The sequence below is a fragment of the Cyprinodon variegatus genome, unplaced genomic scaffold, assembly GCF_000732505.1.
Source record: "Cyprinodon variegatus isolate N-32 unplaced genomic scaffold, C_variegatus-1.0 Scaffold126, whole genome shotgun sequence".
Classification (NCBI taxonomy): domain Eukaryota; kingdom Metazoa; phylum Chordata; class Actinopteri; order Cyprinodontiformes; family Cyprinodontidae; genus Cyprinodon; species Cyprinodon variegatus.
In genome coordinates this window covers 694,905-713,181 of record NW_015150579.1, presented here as the reverse complement: position 1 = coordinate 713,181, position 18,277 = coordinate 694,905, and the positions used below count along the sequence as shown (strand labels likewise).

Genomic DNA, 18,277 nt, shown 5'->3' with positions numbered 1-18,277 from the left:
AGACCACATGACCTTCTTCCATTGCTCCACAGTCCAATCTTTATGCTCCCTAGAAAATTTAAGCCTTTTTTTCCGGTTAGCCTCACTGATTAGTGGTTTTCTTACGGCTACTCAGCTGTTCAGTCCCAATCCCTTGAGTTCCCTTCGTATTGTGTGTGTGGAAATGCTCTAACTTTCAGTATTAAACATAGCCCTGAGTTCTACTGTTGTTTTTCTTCGATTTGATCTCACCACATGTTTAAGTGATCGCCGATCATGATCATTCAGGATTTTTTTCTGGCCACATTTCTTCCTTGAAGATGATGGGTCCCCACTATCCTTCCAGTTTTTAATAATGTGTTGGACAGTTTTTAACCCAATTTTAGTAGTTTCTGCAATCTCTTTAGATGTTTTCTCTGCTTGATGCATGCCAATGATTTGACCCTTCTCAAACAGACTAACATCTTTTCCACGACCACAGGATGTGTCTTTTGACATGGTTGTTTAGGAAATGAGAAGCAAGTCATTGCACCAGTTGGGGTTAAAAACTTGTTGCCAGCTAAAAGATAATCGCCCATGCAGTAATTATCCAATAGGAGGCTCGTACCTATTTGCTTAGTTGAAACCAGGTGGCGACTTTTTTTTTGGCCAGGCAGTGTATTTTATGTGATTTGAATCAGAAGCATTTTGTAGTTAAAATAAATCAAGCATAACTCACAGTGATAGAAAAACAAAGCTTTGACGATAATCTACTAAAAACATGATTGTATTCCAGAGCATTGACTATAAAATTATTTGGCCTAGAAACAAAAGGGCTGTATACTAGTGAAACACAGAGAATGCATGGTGTTTTGAACGTTCTCTGGTGAGAAAGAAGGGTTTGACTGACCTTTCAGTGTCATCATTGCCTTCAAATTCAATATATTACAAGTTTGCCGACATCCAGATATTGTTTTAGGTTGTGGAGAATCTAGGAGGATCATTCAGTGTTAATGTTATACGTTTCATTAGGAGATGTTGAAATGTTCAGACACAGCAGGCTGCTTTAAATTGACTTTAGAATCACTGCATTAATTTGTCATTTTTATTGTATAAAAATAATGTGTTCAAGGTTCGAAGTTATGTTAACATTATGATGATTATTATGATGATTATTGTTCTATCAGGTATTATTTTTTATTTCTTCATATTTTCATTTTAATTGACAGCAAGAGACAATATGACGTGAATGCTGACTTGATTTGGTCTTACACCAGGATTTACATTGTGAAACATTTTAGATCTGGCTCAACTTTATTTTTCTTGACAAACCAGGGGTTTATATATGCATCTGTCTTGGTGCATTTGTTCTAAAATCGTCATACAACAGTTAGAATGTGATGCTTTTTGCATCCCCCTGTTAAATGAGCTGCGGCGATGATTTTATGCATTAAAAAACTTCCTAAGCTAATCTTTAATGTTGCACATTTAGAGCTCCTTTGGTCCCTATGCTGTATTAACTGTAATTTGAGCCATTTGCCAGAAATTTGGAGGCAATAAAAAAAGGAGATGCAGTAGGTCATTTAGTCAGCAGTTAAAAATCTTTATGACTTCACATTTATTTCACTTTTGCTGAAATGACAAGAGCGACAGATCAGGACGAGGCACTGCTGCACTTTAATATTCACATTCATCACGACACATTCTGTCATGAGACTCTGTAGAGTTGGTGCAGTTTTAATTCGTGTGCTCTTGTAATGTAAAGCAGTTGTAATGCGCCTCCCCCCCCACTTTCTGTCTACTGCAGCAGCTGCTTCTACGGCTAGCTTTCGCTAATAATATTCTGTCCTCAGGCTATGGCCTAATCACCGCTTTAGCTTCCTCTCCCTCTTTCTCCAAGTTTTCTTTTTTTATTCTTTGCTTTTATCAGAGGGTACTAGGTTCTGAAATAAGTCGTCCTCCTAAGTCCTCGTCTTTGTTTCTCCCACCAACACACCTTCCGGCCTTCCTGGCATTGGCTCTCTTCTTGTTTCATACGCTTCAGGTTTATCTGGCAGTTTTAACCCTCTTCCTTTCTCCTTTTCCAATTATTCCTCTCTGGTGTCTTCCCTTTGAGGCGTGGGACTAGTCCTCTCTATAGATGGGTCTCAGTAACAGTGGAGGTCAGACTTCAGTCATTCAAGGTGTTCTGCATTTACATATATATAAATACCAGAAACACAAGGGCAGAAACATCTTTAAGGGAGGAAATATTAAATGAATACACCAATTGAGTTAAAAAAATCTCATCAAGCTAGTAAAGAAGGCTAGCTGTTCTGAGAACTCCTCTACCACCTTTGGGGATGATTTAACAAAACAAAGCCTTCCTTAAATGAATAATGTTTTGGACAACCCTAAGCATTCTTCACATCATACTATTTTACAGCAACAGATTGTTTGCAGTAAGAGGCTTTTCCAGACCCATTGTGAGACAGAATCCTACATCATTAGCATTTGCAACTCATTGAGAAACCCATATTAGAGTTGAAACACCATTTAATTTCCCTTTTGGATCAATAAAGTATTTTTTAATTTAATTAAATTAGAAATACGACATATTAGTAGACATCTTAAGCTACCAAAAGGCTTCAGGATAAGACAAAAATATAGGATTAGGAAATAAATTAGCTTACGGTAAGTATGGTAAAGTCTCCCTTAAAAAGCAAGTTTCTAAGTCAATTAGGTGGTCAAGACAGCAAAAAGGAAACTAGATAGATGATAAACCTGCTTTATCTTGTAAAATCTCGGATGGAAAGGCATCCATTTTCTATGGTAAAAAGATATAAACGAGGTTGATGTAGCCACCTAAAGACACTTTTCCTATTGACCTATTTAAAAGCAGGCTAAACATTTTATGTTTTATGTCAGTTAGGATTACCAAAATATCTGTTAAAAAATACAAGAACAGTGATTTTCTTTTTCTTATATTTAAATGTAAAACTTTCCTTAGTATTTAGTAAAACTCCCCTCTAATCTTTATAACCTAAGTGAAAATTTTGCATACTTCTTTAGTGGTTTACTGTAAATTTGTCCCTCTCCTCCTGTCAGACCGACTGTAACTCAGTCATGTTTGAAGGTTGGTTTTCCCTCGCACGCCTTTTCAGCTCTGCACTCAACCAGACCTTTCCAATGGGCTGTGATCAGGACTTTTTGAGTGACATGTCAAAACATTAACCTTGTTTTCCTTAAGCTGTGTAAGCAAGTAATCATGGCGCCTCGGGTTACTGTTCATTTGGGAGACCCATGTGTGCCCGAGCCTTAAACTCCAAGGCTGAATCCTTCAGATGTTGCCTTAATTTTTCTTCATTATGTTCATTATGCTAAACCAAGCTCTGTTTTATCCAGATTAAAAACCCATTTGTTTACAGATACTTTTTACTGTTCTATATGGATTAATAATTAAAACCTTGTTTATTTCACTCTGTGTTAAAACTTTCCTTTACAATGCTGTTGTGATGTACATTTTTGTTTTTTTTTATTTCTTTACCATGTAAAGCACTTTGAATAAACTTGTTATTGTAAATTAGGCCCATGCATATACTTTCTATGCCTTTCCTCTTGATCCAATCTATTTTTATAAGTGCACCAGTCCCTCTTTCAGTAAAATACCCAAACATTATGATGATGCTAGTACGACTGGACTTTACAGTAGGGTAAGTGTTTACAGGCTTGCAAGCTTTCCTCTATTCTTTCCCACTATAACAATGGCCATTATAACCAACACTTTAGAATTTGGGAAGCAAGTTATCATTTAGGTTATTTAATGTTGACTGATCTGATTTATCCACTAATGACATTTTCATTAAAATAGGGTGACCATATTTTCATTTGGGAAAACCAAATGAAAAAATGTTTAACAATTCCTGTAATGAATGAATAGCACAATGAAAGAAATAATGTCTCATCTAAACATCCCTCACTTAACAATAAAAGTTAACAATAACTCTCAACTCCCAATAACAGATGATACTCAGCCTCAGCAATGAACGAAATAATGTCTGTTCTGTAGGTTATTGGAAAAAATAAATTGACAAATTAGCTAATTAACAAAAAATACCTCTTTTGTAGCAAAAACGTCCCAAAATGTACCAAAAACGAACAAACATATCAATAGACTATCATTACTTTCGGTGTCCAGGTGGCTTTTCAGATTTCTTGCACCTCCATTGGACACAGAGACATATGTGCACAAGGCCTCCCATTTGTCTCGACCCAGTCTGAAAGCGGGGAAACTCTTTTGTAAATCATCGGTAAACATACATTTGCGCGTTGGCATGTTGTTGGCGTACTGACAGCCACACTATCTCTATTCTGATTAAGAACAGGGCTGCCCGCACTGACGCGGCTCAGGGATTACGTCACACGCAGCGTCTTGCGCAGTGCCCTAGTGCCTTTAAATTTAATGGTCCAATGAAGGTAATTTAAGAAAACAGGACATTTCCTCACTTTCTAAAAAAAAAAACTGGGACGCCCGGGACAGGATGTGAAATACGCATATGTCCTGGGAAAACTTTTTGGTCACCCTACATTAAAACCTTAATTTTCTCTTGTATCAAGAAGATCTTTCTATAAAAGGAAGGGCTTTTTACAATATGCTGAATTTAAAAACTAGGGCATCATTATGCTTTACAAATGTATTGTACTGAAATAAATGGTGACTAAATAAACAAAAACATGTTTTCTTAAACATTTAAGTTTATTTATATGATATAACTAAAGAGGAACATATTACATTATGGAATAAAAACAAAATCTAAATAAAATACACATGAAACATACAATAAAACACATGATTTCCAATAAGCAGAGATTTAAAACTGTCATTAAAAGACAGGGTATGTCGCTCTAACATGCTGTTATACTATTTAACACTTCAACAAAGTGGATGCTAACTGCTAACTATGTTTTTATGTACCGGTAATCCAAGGCTTTGTGGTGTCAGCAGTACTTTTAAATGGGTGGTTATGGTTAAAATGTGGCCCCATAAAGTGCATTAACTAGTAAAGGTCTCCTTATCTACTGTTTTAATTTTAAGGATATAGTTTTCTATAAGGTTAATAATGTTTTTAGTAGTGCCATCCACTTTTCTATCACCACATCCTACCCTTCCAAGCACAGTAGAGAAAGGAAAGCTCCACCATGCAGCTCGGCTAAATGGGAGCTATTTTGGTTATAATGGGAAGATTTCTGTGAAGACCCCCGCTTTCCACTTTAAAAAAAAAAAATGCACAACCCTGTAGCCTCTCCCGAGAGGGAACGACCATTAAATGCAACAATTAAATGTGTGTGAGAGCATGCAGGAGCCCATTTCTTTATTCTGGGGTTAATAGGCAAACTTCAAACCAAAACTTGTTTATCTTTGGCACAAATAAAACCCTCTCCTTACCGATTGCTATGATAGTAGGAAAAAATTTGATATCCTTTTTTTTATCAACTGAATTTCAGTTTTTAACTCCAAATATTCACCTGCTGTGTGTTTTTATCATTTCCATCAACGTCTGAACTTGGCTCCTTCTGTCTGTCCTTTTTCAGGTGTTTCCTTCAACAGTGTTTACACTCAGATATGGAGAGTGCTGCTCCACCTAGCTGCAGATCCTTTCCCAGAGGTTTCAGATTTGGCCATGAAAGTCCTCAACAGCATCGCTTACAAGGTTTGTAGTGTGTAAATCTACTGATTATGTGATGATTGAATGTCTTTTCAATTGAAGACAGAATGTAATAGCTGATGAGTAACTCTTGTTTATGCTCAAGAATATCAGAATTCAGACATTTAAACTACATTTTATTGTAGTTTATAAAACATAAAAGTGCACTTTACCTAATGTGTCCATATGGAGTCTGGGTTTGTGTACTTACAGCTCAAAAGTTTACACACCCCTGTTAGAATGCCTGATTTGTGATATGAGAAGATGAGATCACAGTAAACTAATATTTTTTTCACTCAGACATCTGTTTCTGAAGCCCCCTGGACACCTTCCTTTGGGCAATGTTGACGACAAGTTTGAGTAAAAAATAAATAGAAATTTAAAAAACTGTGTTTTGGATAACAGTAAAAGCCGCCAATGAAAGGTTGCATTAAATCTGTCATTGTCTAAAGGGAAAACCGGTGCTCTGGGGTGGTACCTGGCTTCCACAGTCAAGATGTCTACCACTCGCTTCAAAAGTAGTTAAACTTTCATACTTTGTTTGTAGCAGTTTTTTATTATATACGCAGCATTAAGTCAGTTGTTCAGGTACAACATGTGCGATCGTTAAGGTTGTAACAGTAAACAAAATGGCCGCTAAGAACACAAAGGTCTGCAAACTGAAACTGGAGTGCATTTACCTGTGAGATTACATCACTGCAACTCATTACATTTTAGTTCAGAAGACAAATGAAACCCACCAGTAACATTAACAGTCATGGACCAGTAGTACCTGAAGCAAGTGCCTTCCAAAGGTTCCTGGGTTCACACTGATTGCTTAATTATTAGAATTAGGGGAATGCACTCACTGTTTTTACTGTTAGTCCCTTTACTGTTTGTCTTAACACAAAACACTTTGATGCATATTTGGAACAATATGCATCATGGTGTTAAATTATAAAAGCAGTTGAAAAGGCTAGATGCAACAGTTGATGAGGAAGATTAGATTAGAGCTATCGCAACACAGTCTCTCTATAAGAGATTCTTTCTTTTAGTCATTTTTAACATTTAGGCTAGCAAAAAAAATCTAACTAGGCTCCCTTTTTTCTACAATCTCCACTCATGTCAAAGTACCCATTTTGCCCAATTTTAGTTAAGAAGCTGTGTGCAGCATCTCAAATCCAAATTGATCCAACAAAGATGAGGAAAGGAAGAACCAAACCAACTCTTTTTTTAGGGCCTTTTCTTCATCAGTGCAACTAAGCATGCCCCTGATACTAAAACTAGTTAACTGTATGTCATCTAAGTCAGTAAAAGCCTCCACATCAAAGGGTGTTATTGATACCATTCTCAGGTTAATGATAGGAAAAACAAATAGGATTTATTGTTTGTGTCCCTCCATCAGCAGCAAGGATTATTCAGGCTTAAAATAGTTTGGTTTAAGTTGTCAGCTGATTTTTTCTTATTTTTTTCTTCCTGCCTCAAAAATGGTTCTGGTCTAGTTTCATAATAAAACACATAATGCATCAGTTAGCTCTATGAGGACCAACTTTATTTATTTTTTACCCCGGACAGGTTATTTTTAGAAGCATTAACAACAGAAATGTCTCTACGGGTTGTAAAAGTGGCTGCATCCTGCCACAATCGAGCACAGGTTGATTTATTTTCCTGCAGGAAGACCTGAGCAAAAAGCACTCAATCAAAGACTCTCCACTAAGGTTCACGAGTATTAACATCAGCTTAACAGGAAATCCAACTCTTTTAATTAGGATTTTGAATGTCAGATGTTATTGATTTCTAACAAAGTAAACAAGGTCAGCAGCTAATTAAAATGTACTTGCTTTTTAAATAGAACTGAACATTATTGTCCCAACAGGGACATTTTGCTCTGTGACTGAACGTATGACCCTGGCCATTTCCATTGACCTGTAAAAGAATAAACAAAACAAAACAAAAGGCAACTTAGACACAGAATCCCTTTGAAAATAGACTTAGAAAAAGACAGAATAAACTGCAATACCCTCTGCAGCTCATGGCTTCTACACATCCCTATACGCCAACATTACATCATTTATAAGGATACGATAAATAAATTATTTACTGATGGGTTTAATGTATTTATGGGTTTCAAGCAATTGTGGAAACATTCACCCCAGTTAAGTCCCACTAACCATTCAGGACAGATTTGACATCAACAGCTAAAAAAATAATGCTTCACCATGTTTTCAAGAAACTTTTGGTGCAGATGACAGACTTTATATTATTATTTCAAAGCCATTCAAAGCTTCTTATCTTAGTAAAAGTGCTGGATGTTTGCTGTTTCCTCACAGATACAGGAGGTTCAGCATCTTTCCCTCTAAATTATCTTTCATTTCTTACATATGCTTTAAAGCACTTTATCTGTTTCTTTTCTGTAAATGTTATGTAAATTGGAATTTGTCAGTCAAATTTACAGTAAGATATATATATATATATATATATATATATATATATATATATATATTTTTTTTTCCCCAGCCTGGTCTGAGAACCTATTTNAATTATCTTTCATTTCTTACATATGCTTTAAAGCACTTTATCTGTTTCTTTTCTGTAAATGTTATGTAAATTGGAATTTGTCAGTCAAATTTACATATATATATATATATATATATATATATATATATATATATATATATATACTTTTTTTTCCCCAGCCTGGTCTGAGAACCTATTTAAATATGTTTCTATTCTATGGTAAATTAAATTTTGCTGAATACTTTGTGCTTTTAACAAGAATATCATGAGCAGTTATGCTTGTGTAGGAGCAGTCGGGTCCTAACGGGATCAGGGGGTGCAGCTGGTACAATAAGCCGCAGACAGGTCTCAGTGTGTCATAAATACAAGCATCTTCCTGATGTTAGCTGTAGATCATAAGTCAGAAAAAGCCTCCACATCAAAGAATGTTATTGATACCATCCTCAGGTTATTGATAGGAATAACAAATAGGATTCATTGTATTTATTACATCAGCAGCAAGGATTATTCAGACCTAAAATAGTTTAGATTGTCAACTGATTTATTTATTTAACCTGTTCTACTGTTAACTGAGACAGCTAAATACAGGTCAGCGTAAGACAGGAGAGGTTGAACTCATCCAATGAGTCTCACCTGAAGAAGCTGATAATTTCAATGGTCCTCGAACTCATCAGCTATTAGGATGTTTTAAGGGGACTCCTACCACAGCCTCTGCTCCATCATATTCCAAACATGTTCTGTTTGCTGGGTTGACTGGGTTTCAAGCCAATATGCGATGATTGAACTGCTGGGTGGCAGAAGAAGCTGTTTCCCAGTGTGAAGCAAAGCAGCCAGTAGGAACCATTACCCCAGTTTACCACCAGCTCTGCTGTGTTTGCATGTAAAGCCAATCAGGTGTGTGGCCTCCACTGTAAATGTAATGAGACTTTAATGAACAATCCATGGATAAGTTGCATAAATGGGTCAGGTTATGCAATGATTTTTCAGCTCCTGGTTTCTATCACCTGTTTGGTGTTTAGTTTGTCCTCTGTTCCCCAGGGTCATCCTCATCCCTACCTGGTTAAAAATGATTTTATTACTGTAGATGAAGTTTATTTTCATAAAAGTGCTGCTGCATAATGGCTGTACACTCTGATCAACGTCACAGAAATTAGCATTCCTATTAGCTGCTTATCTGCTTTCTCCTTTGCACAGAATCTCTCTTCAGTCTATTTTAATCTAATGGCATCTTGATGCGTGGCCTTTATCTCATATCTTCTCCCTCTGTCATAAACACTGTATGTTTTATACAAAATCTCTGTCTTACATTAAACTTCCCTGCCCCCCCTCCAGCCTTTTTAAATGCACAAACAAACAAAAGCTGCTTGCTACAATTCTGTTATTAGCATAGAAATCAAATCCCAGCCAGTGAAATGTGTTCTCCTTTGCTAACAAGATTTAAGGAGCCCAGTTTTCTCCGCAGTAAACAACAACTCCGCTATTCATCAGTGATGCTTCACCTGCATTGTACTTATTAGGTTTACCCCTCCCTCACGCACCATCGTTAGACACCTTAGAATGAAGAGGCTATATTACCTGCTTCACCTAATGAGATAAAGTTCTGGAAATTTAGGCAAACTTTGTAAAGAGCTGCACTTCTTATGCAGCTACAACAGGAGGAGGGGGCACCACTTTCTGTCTCTTAATGTTGGACTTTAAGTTTTAAAACCGGTTTCTTCTTTTTAACTTCACAAAACAGCACTGCAGTATCTTATCTGTTTTTCTCTCCAGGCGACGATGAACGCAAGACCTCAGAGGATTCTGGACTCTGGATCGTTGACGCAGTCTGCGCCAGCCAGTCCCACCAGCAAGGGCACCCACATTCATCAGGCGGGGTGAGGAAAGAGCCTCTTACACACAGGAGGCCTGTGAAGTTCATGAAATGGATTTATCATGAACTCCAGGGACACATGCGTCAATGGGCTTCTTGTTATTTAAGAAAAACAGTTGGATGTCATAAGCATCATTAGTAATGAGGACATTAAAGCTGCAGTAAAGACTCATGGTTTAAGTTCTGATTTATAGGAGCCAACCGTTTCTGCACAGATTAGGTTTTCAGGTTGTTTGTTATACATTTTTTCAGAAAGTGAAACTTATTTGTGTTAAAAAAGTCTTCATGCATCAATTGAAGTATTTCAAGCCTCTATTTCTTGCATTTTTCCCTTTATGGTTTCAAAATTATATATAAAATGAGATCAATAAAACAGCATCTCTATGGGGTTCAGGTGAGGCCAGTTTGAGGGTCAATTATTACAAAAACACCACGGTCATTGAGCCAAGTTCTGCTCCCCTATGGCTGGAAGACCTGTTGGCAAAAAAAAAAAAAAGAGCATCTACTTAAATTTCTCAGTGGAAGAAAGCTCTATGCTCAAAGCAACGTTTCCTGGTAGATGAGTGCTTCCTTCTGCTGATTACATTTTTCAGAAGTTCTTGGCATCAGCCCACCGTGTCAAAGGTACCAAATGCTGGTTCAGTCACCATGATGTTACTCTGCTGGACTGACCTGCTAACTCTGCTGACCTGAACCCCATAGAGCAGATGTTTTTTTTAACATTAGTCAAAAACCCATTCAGGTTCTGTTCATTGACTAAAATAATTTTTATATTTTCTAAAAAAATAAAAAGAAACACATAAATTATTAATTCTTTTCTGTTGTATTTGGTATAATTATTTCCTGCATTTATAATCTTTTTAAACAGATTTAGCAAAAAGTGCATAGCATTTTTAAAATTAGAGGTAAAAACTGTTTTTTTTATTTACTACATTCTCCTCTGCTTCATTTTGTGCTGGTTAAAAATACTGAATAAACATTTAAACACCGCTCCTCTCTAAACAAGACCTTGCAATGTATTGTAAATCAGTGTTGTAGTACTTCAGCATTCAAACCTTATCATGTCTCAGCCTCAGACAATGAGCTTTTTATTTCAAGAAGTGTGGAAATGCCATTTAATGCATCCTTTAAATCGTAATTTTAACTCTGATGGAAAATATTTAAGATTCAATATAAGCAGTAATAATCTTATTGCTTTTTATGTCACTGTGGTAATTTTTCCACCCAGCAGACAGGCAGCCTCTTCATTGCTGTCATTAGGAAACGGTCTCACCTGAAGAACAAACTGCACTTACCGTACACCTTGGGTTTGCTTTTACTTGCAGACGTCCCACTCTCTGGGCCTCTGATGTGATGTACTTATAGTCCTTCTAGGGACCTGTTGTATATTCAATTCAGTTTTTCAATTCAGTTTATTTATATAGCACCAATTCACAACACATGTCCTATCAAGGCACTTTACAGTTCACCAGATCATCCAGTCAAATTGATTCAAAGTTTCTATTTAAGGAAAACCAGTTGATTGCATCGACTCATTGACTCGGATGCAATCCCTCACACTAAGCATGCTTGTAGCGACAGTTGAGAGGAAAAGCTCCCTTTTAACAGGAAGAAACCTCCAGCAGAACCAGGCTCAGTGTGAGCGGCCATCTGCTGAGGCCGACTGGGGTTCAAGGAGACAGAAGCAGAGATACAAAAAGCAGCTGTAAAAGGGCAGCCCCATCCAGGAAACACACAGCCATGCAGACGAGCTCTGAGCCAGCTCCCATTTTAGAGGATGAAGACAGCAGATCCAGCCAGTCACAGTCAGAGACACAGGACTACACTGGAAAACAGGCCAATCTCCAACATCTATAAACAAAGGTGTTGATGGCAGCAGCACAGCTGATATTTCTCTCCAGGATGGAGTCACAGCCAAACAGCAACAGACGAGGCAAAGCTACTCTGAGAAAAGGAACAGAGAGCATAATGTTAGATTGTTATATCTAGATTAAGTCATAATAGCTGTAGGACGTGGCTCAGGCTGGAGATGCAGTTAATAAATAAAAGACCCTCAACTACTAAAAAAAGTTCTGACCAGAACATTTTGAACTCAAATCAAAACACGTAGAAAAATGTAAATTAATTAGAAATGAGAAATATTTAAATTTAGAGAAAATTTCAATGTGACCTGATATGCATGCATCATATTAATGACAATATCTTTCTATCCTTAATGAGTAAATAATCAAATCACGTTTTAAATTGAAGTTATTAGTAAACTTAAAGTACATATTTTAAATCAGAATCAGAAATAATTGAATTATCCCAGAGGGAAATAACTTTTTGTTACACGCTCCAGTTACAGTTTTATATTTATATATATATATATATATATATATATATATATATATATATATATATATATATATATACACACACACATACATGCTCTCCTACAAATCAAAGTAAACGTCATTCTTATATTCTAAAAGTCTTAGTTCTGTCTCCATCTTGATTCACTCTGGTGTCGGTCTTGACTTGATCTCAGGTTTGGTGGTTTTGACAACAACACTGATATAAATTTAACTGAACAAACGTGGACAAAGAGCTTACTGCTAAAAGAACGGATAAAGGCTGGTTGTAATGTTTTCTTTTACTTAATTTTTCCAGCGGCTCTCCACCTATGCCTAGTACCAGTAGCTCCAGCCTGACCAATGAAGTCCCCAAACCTCCTCCCAGAGAGCCGCCAGCAACACGCCCCCCCTACACCCCAACTCTGGGAGGACAGGCGCCCCACTCACACCAGTTCCCTCGGACACGCAAGATGTTTGAGAAGGGACCAGAACAGGTATCTCCTTAACAAAAAACTAGACATCCTCATCACTAGACCTCCTCATCACTAATCATTTCTGTTGTGCTTTGATTCAGGCAGCTGAAGATGGCGAGGAGCCTGGTGGTCACAGGAACTACGTCAGTCTGGCTCTGCAGACGGGTTTATGTGACTGGAGCGCCAAGTACTTTGCTCAACCTGTTATGAAGGTTGGTGCCCTTTTTTTTAATGCTCCTCTCTCATGCTTTAGAAGATGCTGCAAATAAACCTGCTGTAGGACCATTTCTTATGAGCAATTGAATGTTATCAGTTGAAGATGCTTTACTTTGAAAGTCAGCTTGAAAATAGTCTGAGTGCAGTTTGTCAGAGATCCTAACTGTGAAGCATGGGGGTGGCTGCGTCATTGTGAGTGTTTTCTACAACTGGACCTGATGGATAAGTAATGAGAAAACACCATATTAAAGAACATCTAGGGCCATTTAGCTTAGCTACAAATGGATAATCTAAATGGCCAATAACCCTAAAGCTGGGCGTACGCTGTGCGATTATCGGGGCGATTTTCCAGTCGTGCGAGAATTTTTTGATCAGGCCCACTTTCAGCCTGATCATGAGTCGTGTAATTTACAGGGGGTTACGAGGGGCGATCAGCCTCTCACGAACGCCTCCCGATCAGGAATCGTGAGGTTCCCGACCGTTGTGGGCAAATCGCTCAGTGGGCATGAGCAAACAAGGATTGTCCTTTTTCTTCTTCCTCTCAGATATAAACCCAGAAGCATGGCGGGGGAGCAATGAGTGAAATGAAATTCTTTCTGTAAAATTGACAGACCATAGTAGCTACGTTTGCTTAGCCATGTCTTTGCCCAAACCGTGCGGTTTAGTTGTACAGGGTGAGCGGTAGCTGTGTGCAACAATTGAAAATATCGCAACCATAGGCATGGCCTTGGAAAGTGGCAAGAGGGAGATTTAATCAACACAAGTTCATGGAATATAGGATGTCATTGTAACGTCAAACAAGCTAGAGTGTCGTATCCCGCTTGTGGCAGTTGACTTGTAATTAAGGAGGAAATATGGCACAAAAACTAATTTTGAATTCGTCTGCTTATGAGAGACTTTATCTCTACGACCTCAGAGTGCACCTCAACAATTAGACACCTTTAATTAGGCAGGGCACCCTGCCTGTTACTAAGAGTAAGAGCATGTTAAGTAAGAGCTCTTTCATATCTATTCGCCCAGTTTAACTTAACCATGGTATTTGGTGTTATTTTGATCTTAGATTCCTTCGTAATGAAAAAAAAATTATGGAAAAATAGAATAATTGAATAGTATAATAATATAATAATTTCCTTGTGGTTTGCTTTTAAGGATTTTGGAGCCAATAGTCTCACGTTTGACATAAACACCGTGTGTCAGTTTCATCCCAGCTAAACCAAATCTACATTGTGAAGTTTAATTAATAGTGCATATATTCATCTGAGAACTGATGATGATGATGTTATAGACCTTGGTTGCGTGCACTGAAATGTATATGACAATAAAGTAGTGAATCTCAATCTATTTACTTATTTATTTTTATTGTGTTTTAAAGGCCTATAGGCTCATAGGACTTCTGTCTAAAACAAACAAACCCTGTTCAAAGTACTTCCAGTGGCCCTGACCAAAAGCGTTATATTTAAGGAGAGAAAAAAGCTCATGGAGCATTAGCTAAAGCATTTCAGTTTCCCAGTTTATAATAAATTCTTTCAAATGTAAATGAAATATGTCGACTTCTGAAATAGAAGCATGCACAAAAAATTATGAAAATCATTCAGACACTTAGAAAATATCCACATTTTAAACTCCCTTCCTGATTTTAATCAGCAAGTATGTTATTGATTTTTAAGACAGACTGCAGATAAAGGTAATATTTGTTTTAATAAAGCAAATATACACATCTAATTTCAGCTGTATTCCACAGGTAGATGTTTAATTGTGAATGGGCTGTTTTTATTTCGTACTTTTAAAGTGTTTCTGATGTCTCAAAAACTATAAGAATCTAAAAGTTAAACTCTCACATTCAAAGAAACATTTTTACATCTCTTTTTAAGCTGCGTTGTGTATTTTATTAACACACACAATCACCCATAAGGGGATCAGACACAGATCAGCCGTCAGTGTCTTTCTAAGGCCCTTTCAGCTCTTCTATCTATGGAGCCAAGGATCAAACCAGTAACCCTTTGACTGACTGACAAATACTCTGCTTTTATATTTATCAATCGTTGTTGCTAAGCAACAGTGAAAAGAATATGACCGGTTATTTTCCGTTTTCACATATTCATGTGAATTTTCATCATAGCTGTTTGTTTATGCCCGTTCTGCTGAGGTTTAGGAACGTGGTGATCCATTCAGGTACAGAGAGTCGGGGGTTTTTAAAGTTTATTTTAAAAAGTAATAAACTTGTAGAGGAAATGGTAAAGTAGGGACCAATCACTGGGAGGAGGAAACACCTGCTTCCTATTGAAGATGGCTTTGCTAAATAATTAAGCTCTCTGAGCTCCATAATGTAACATCTTCCATGGGGAAACTTTAGATTTAGAGCAGTGATTTTGCTATGCCTGGTAGTTGGAAATTAAACCAGGATGATAGCATAAGCCCTGATTTAGAAGATCTGATGCATTTTGTTGCACATTTTTAAAAAGCAGATGGTTGTTTACACCATGTTTAATATTCCTTTTCTTTATCATCTGTATTAGTTTTTATTTATTAACTAACCTAATGTTACCTTAAACAAATATCCATATTAGAAAAAAGATTAAAAAAACAAAATCTAAAAGGAAAGCATTTGGAAACATGTTAAAGAAAATAAAAGTACAACCAATTCCGTCCAGATTTCAATATTCTTGATATTTAATTTCACTTCATTATCAAAAGCGAATTTTTTAATTGCAGTGGACAGATTTTTTTTTACGGGATAAGTATTCTTATATTATGGTATTTACACAAACATTCAAAGCAAAGGTATTTAACTACCAAGGGCAAAAACCAGTATAATAATTATGTCAATATTTATATATGTCATTGTTTCAAATGTAAAATTACATTGGTATTTGTAAATATTTGTTTGCCCAAACAATTTAATGAATAAATACATGATATACTATTTTAATATGAATTTATCACTGCAGTATGTCTTGCTGTACACAATCCAGTCCCTTTAAGAAGTGTATCTGGTCTTTGGCCGGAATAAAGCCTGGAAAAGGGAAATTATCTGGGTAGATAAGTATCGAATCACTCCTGGAAAGGGAGCTAATTTCAGATTTGATGAAATGTGAATTGAACAAATTCTATCAATGAATACATGAAATGACTAAATTGGAATTTATTTATTTATTTATTTAATGGGAATTAAAACAAATACATTGGCATCCCAATTGCTTATGTAGAAATCTTGATTGCTGAAGTTCTTGTTATCTTATTTATTAAAATCAAAACCCTTTTAATCCCTGGTCAAACAGCTGATGGTAAACCAAAACACTCATTTTTCTTTCTTGGATCTTACTGAAAGTAACATTGTACTGTAGGCTTTAATAAGTAACTGCAGGGGTTTTATTAAAGGCTGGAAATCATTAGTGCACTGAAATAAAGAGTAAATATCAAAAGCCTGACATATAAGTTGCCAGTTTAAGTCCCACTGGAAACAGACTCCAGCTGAGTTCCTAATGGCCTAAAGGCATTTTAGTCGGTACAACGTATTGGTAACATTAGCTCACTCTCTAAAGATCAGAGCCACTTTTAAGAGTACTGTTATGTAGCTCCAAACTAATTCCAGTACACGCAGAATAAATATCATTGCAGTGCTATATTTAACTGCAGATAGTAAATGGTAATGATAGAGGTCTTTCATTAATCACTCTTCTCTTATTTCACTGCTGCTATTAAAAACACTGTCAATAACTAATGGTCTAATGAGAAAAAGGGGGGAGCACATTACAGTACTTTCTTAATCCCTAAATAGCATTGTGTTTACTTCTTCAAAGTGTTCCTGAACTTTGGAGACAAGTAGAGCACAGATGCAGCACCGTGGCATGACATGTGAGCAATACTTCGTTCATGATGTTTTTAGCATTCTTTGAGTTTTAAATAACTAAAATAAGCTGAGGTATTTTAATATGAACTTGGTGTTAGAGGCGTGTGAAAGGTGGAACTTGGTGCATCATGGATCGTCCTTTAGAATCACAGCAATCCATGCAATAGGAAAAAGTTGCAATCAAGTGCAATATAACCCTAACAAATTTGTTTTTAGTCTTGATTTTAAAAACTTTGGGTTTAAGTAATTTTTAAGTTTTTTTGGGAGCTTTTCCAGATTAGCTGAGCTTTAAAACTAGAAGTAGTCTTTCCATTTTTTGGTCTGGTTTGGGTATGCTGAATAGATTCGAGTCAGAAGACCTAAGAGTTCTGGGCGGTTAATATACTGACATTTCTGTGCTACTGTAAGCTATTTAGTGATGTGTAGACTGTCAGAAGTATTTTGAAGTTTTTTCACTGAGATATGGGGTGCCAGTGAGATGATTTTTGAACCGTGGTAATGTCTTAAGTTTTTTTGTTTTGGTGAAGATGAGGGCAGCACCAATCTGGATCAACTGCAGTTGTTTTTCATGCAGACCTGTCAAGGAACCATTCTATTAATCATTTCTACTAAAGAAGAATTCATGTTTATTCTATGTCCTGCAGAGACATTATTCCTTTAATATCAGACATGTTCCTTAGGTGATAGAAGGCTGACTGTGTTGCTATCTTTACATGCCTCTGAAGGGTTAGGTCTGCATCCATTACTACACATTTCTAGCTGTATTAACTGAAACTGTGTGCTGACTTTTAAGCACTCTTCTTTTGGTCCAAGACCAAAATTACTTCGGTTTTGTTTTGATTCAGCTGAAGAGATGGACAGTTCTGTTCTCGGGAAGTCGTGACCTACAAAAATGAAGAATGAGCCACTGATAACATTTCTGATTGGTCCTTAAAAACCCAGTGAACTATGTGTTTCACTGTTGGTGTCTCTCCGATGGGATGTGTCATTATTTAGTGTCCAATCCCTACATTTGAAGTAGCCTGCCAGCTCTTCACTGCAACAACTACAGACAACCTTGACCCTTGAAAAGAGAAATTTTCCCAGTTTCTCCTAACCTTGTGACTCACACAATACAGATAACTTTTAATTTTTTGTTGCAAGTAATCTGACTTCTGGAGGATATAAAAAATGGAATTAAAAGGTGTAAAAGAGGATTTTCCCAGTTTTTTTTAAAGACCCGCCCTCTCCACTTAAAAAAAAAATGTACATGCACAACCCTGAACCCGCTCCCGAGAGGGAACGCCTTTTAAACGTGTGTAACAGCATGAAGGAGCCCATTTCTCCTTGTGAATGCTCTGTTAATAAGTTGCTGTTTGCGTCGCTCATACAAGCTTACTTTCCAAAGGAAGAAA

The 18,277-nt window shown here is 36.8% G+C and overlaps 1 protein-coding gene across 4 annotated transcripts in view; it reads left to right on the top strand.

Annotated features, from left to right (window-relative positions):
• Positions 1-18,277, top strand: part of rptor (regulatory associated protein of MTOR, complex 1) — a 214,629-nt gene that overhangs the window by 157,012 nt on the left and 39,340 nt on the right. For all 4 annotated transcript variants that reach the window (XM_015375832.1, XM_015375830.1, XM_015375831.1 and 1 more), the window contains exons 22-25: positions 5,530-5,648; positions 9,909-10,012; positions 12,661-12,838; positions 12,919-13,029. In XM_015375832.1, coding sequence (XP_015231318.1) covers positions 5,530-5,648; positions 9,909-10,012; positions 12,661-12,838; positions 12,919-13,029 — 512 coding nt within the window. The remainder of the gene's footprint in view (positions 1-5,529; positions 5,649-9,908; positions 10,013-12,660; positions 12,839-12,918; positions 13,030-18,277) is intronic.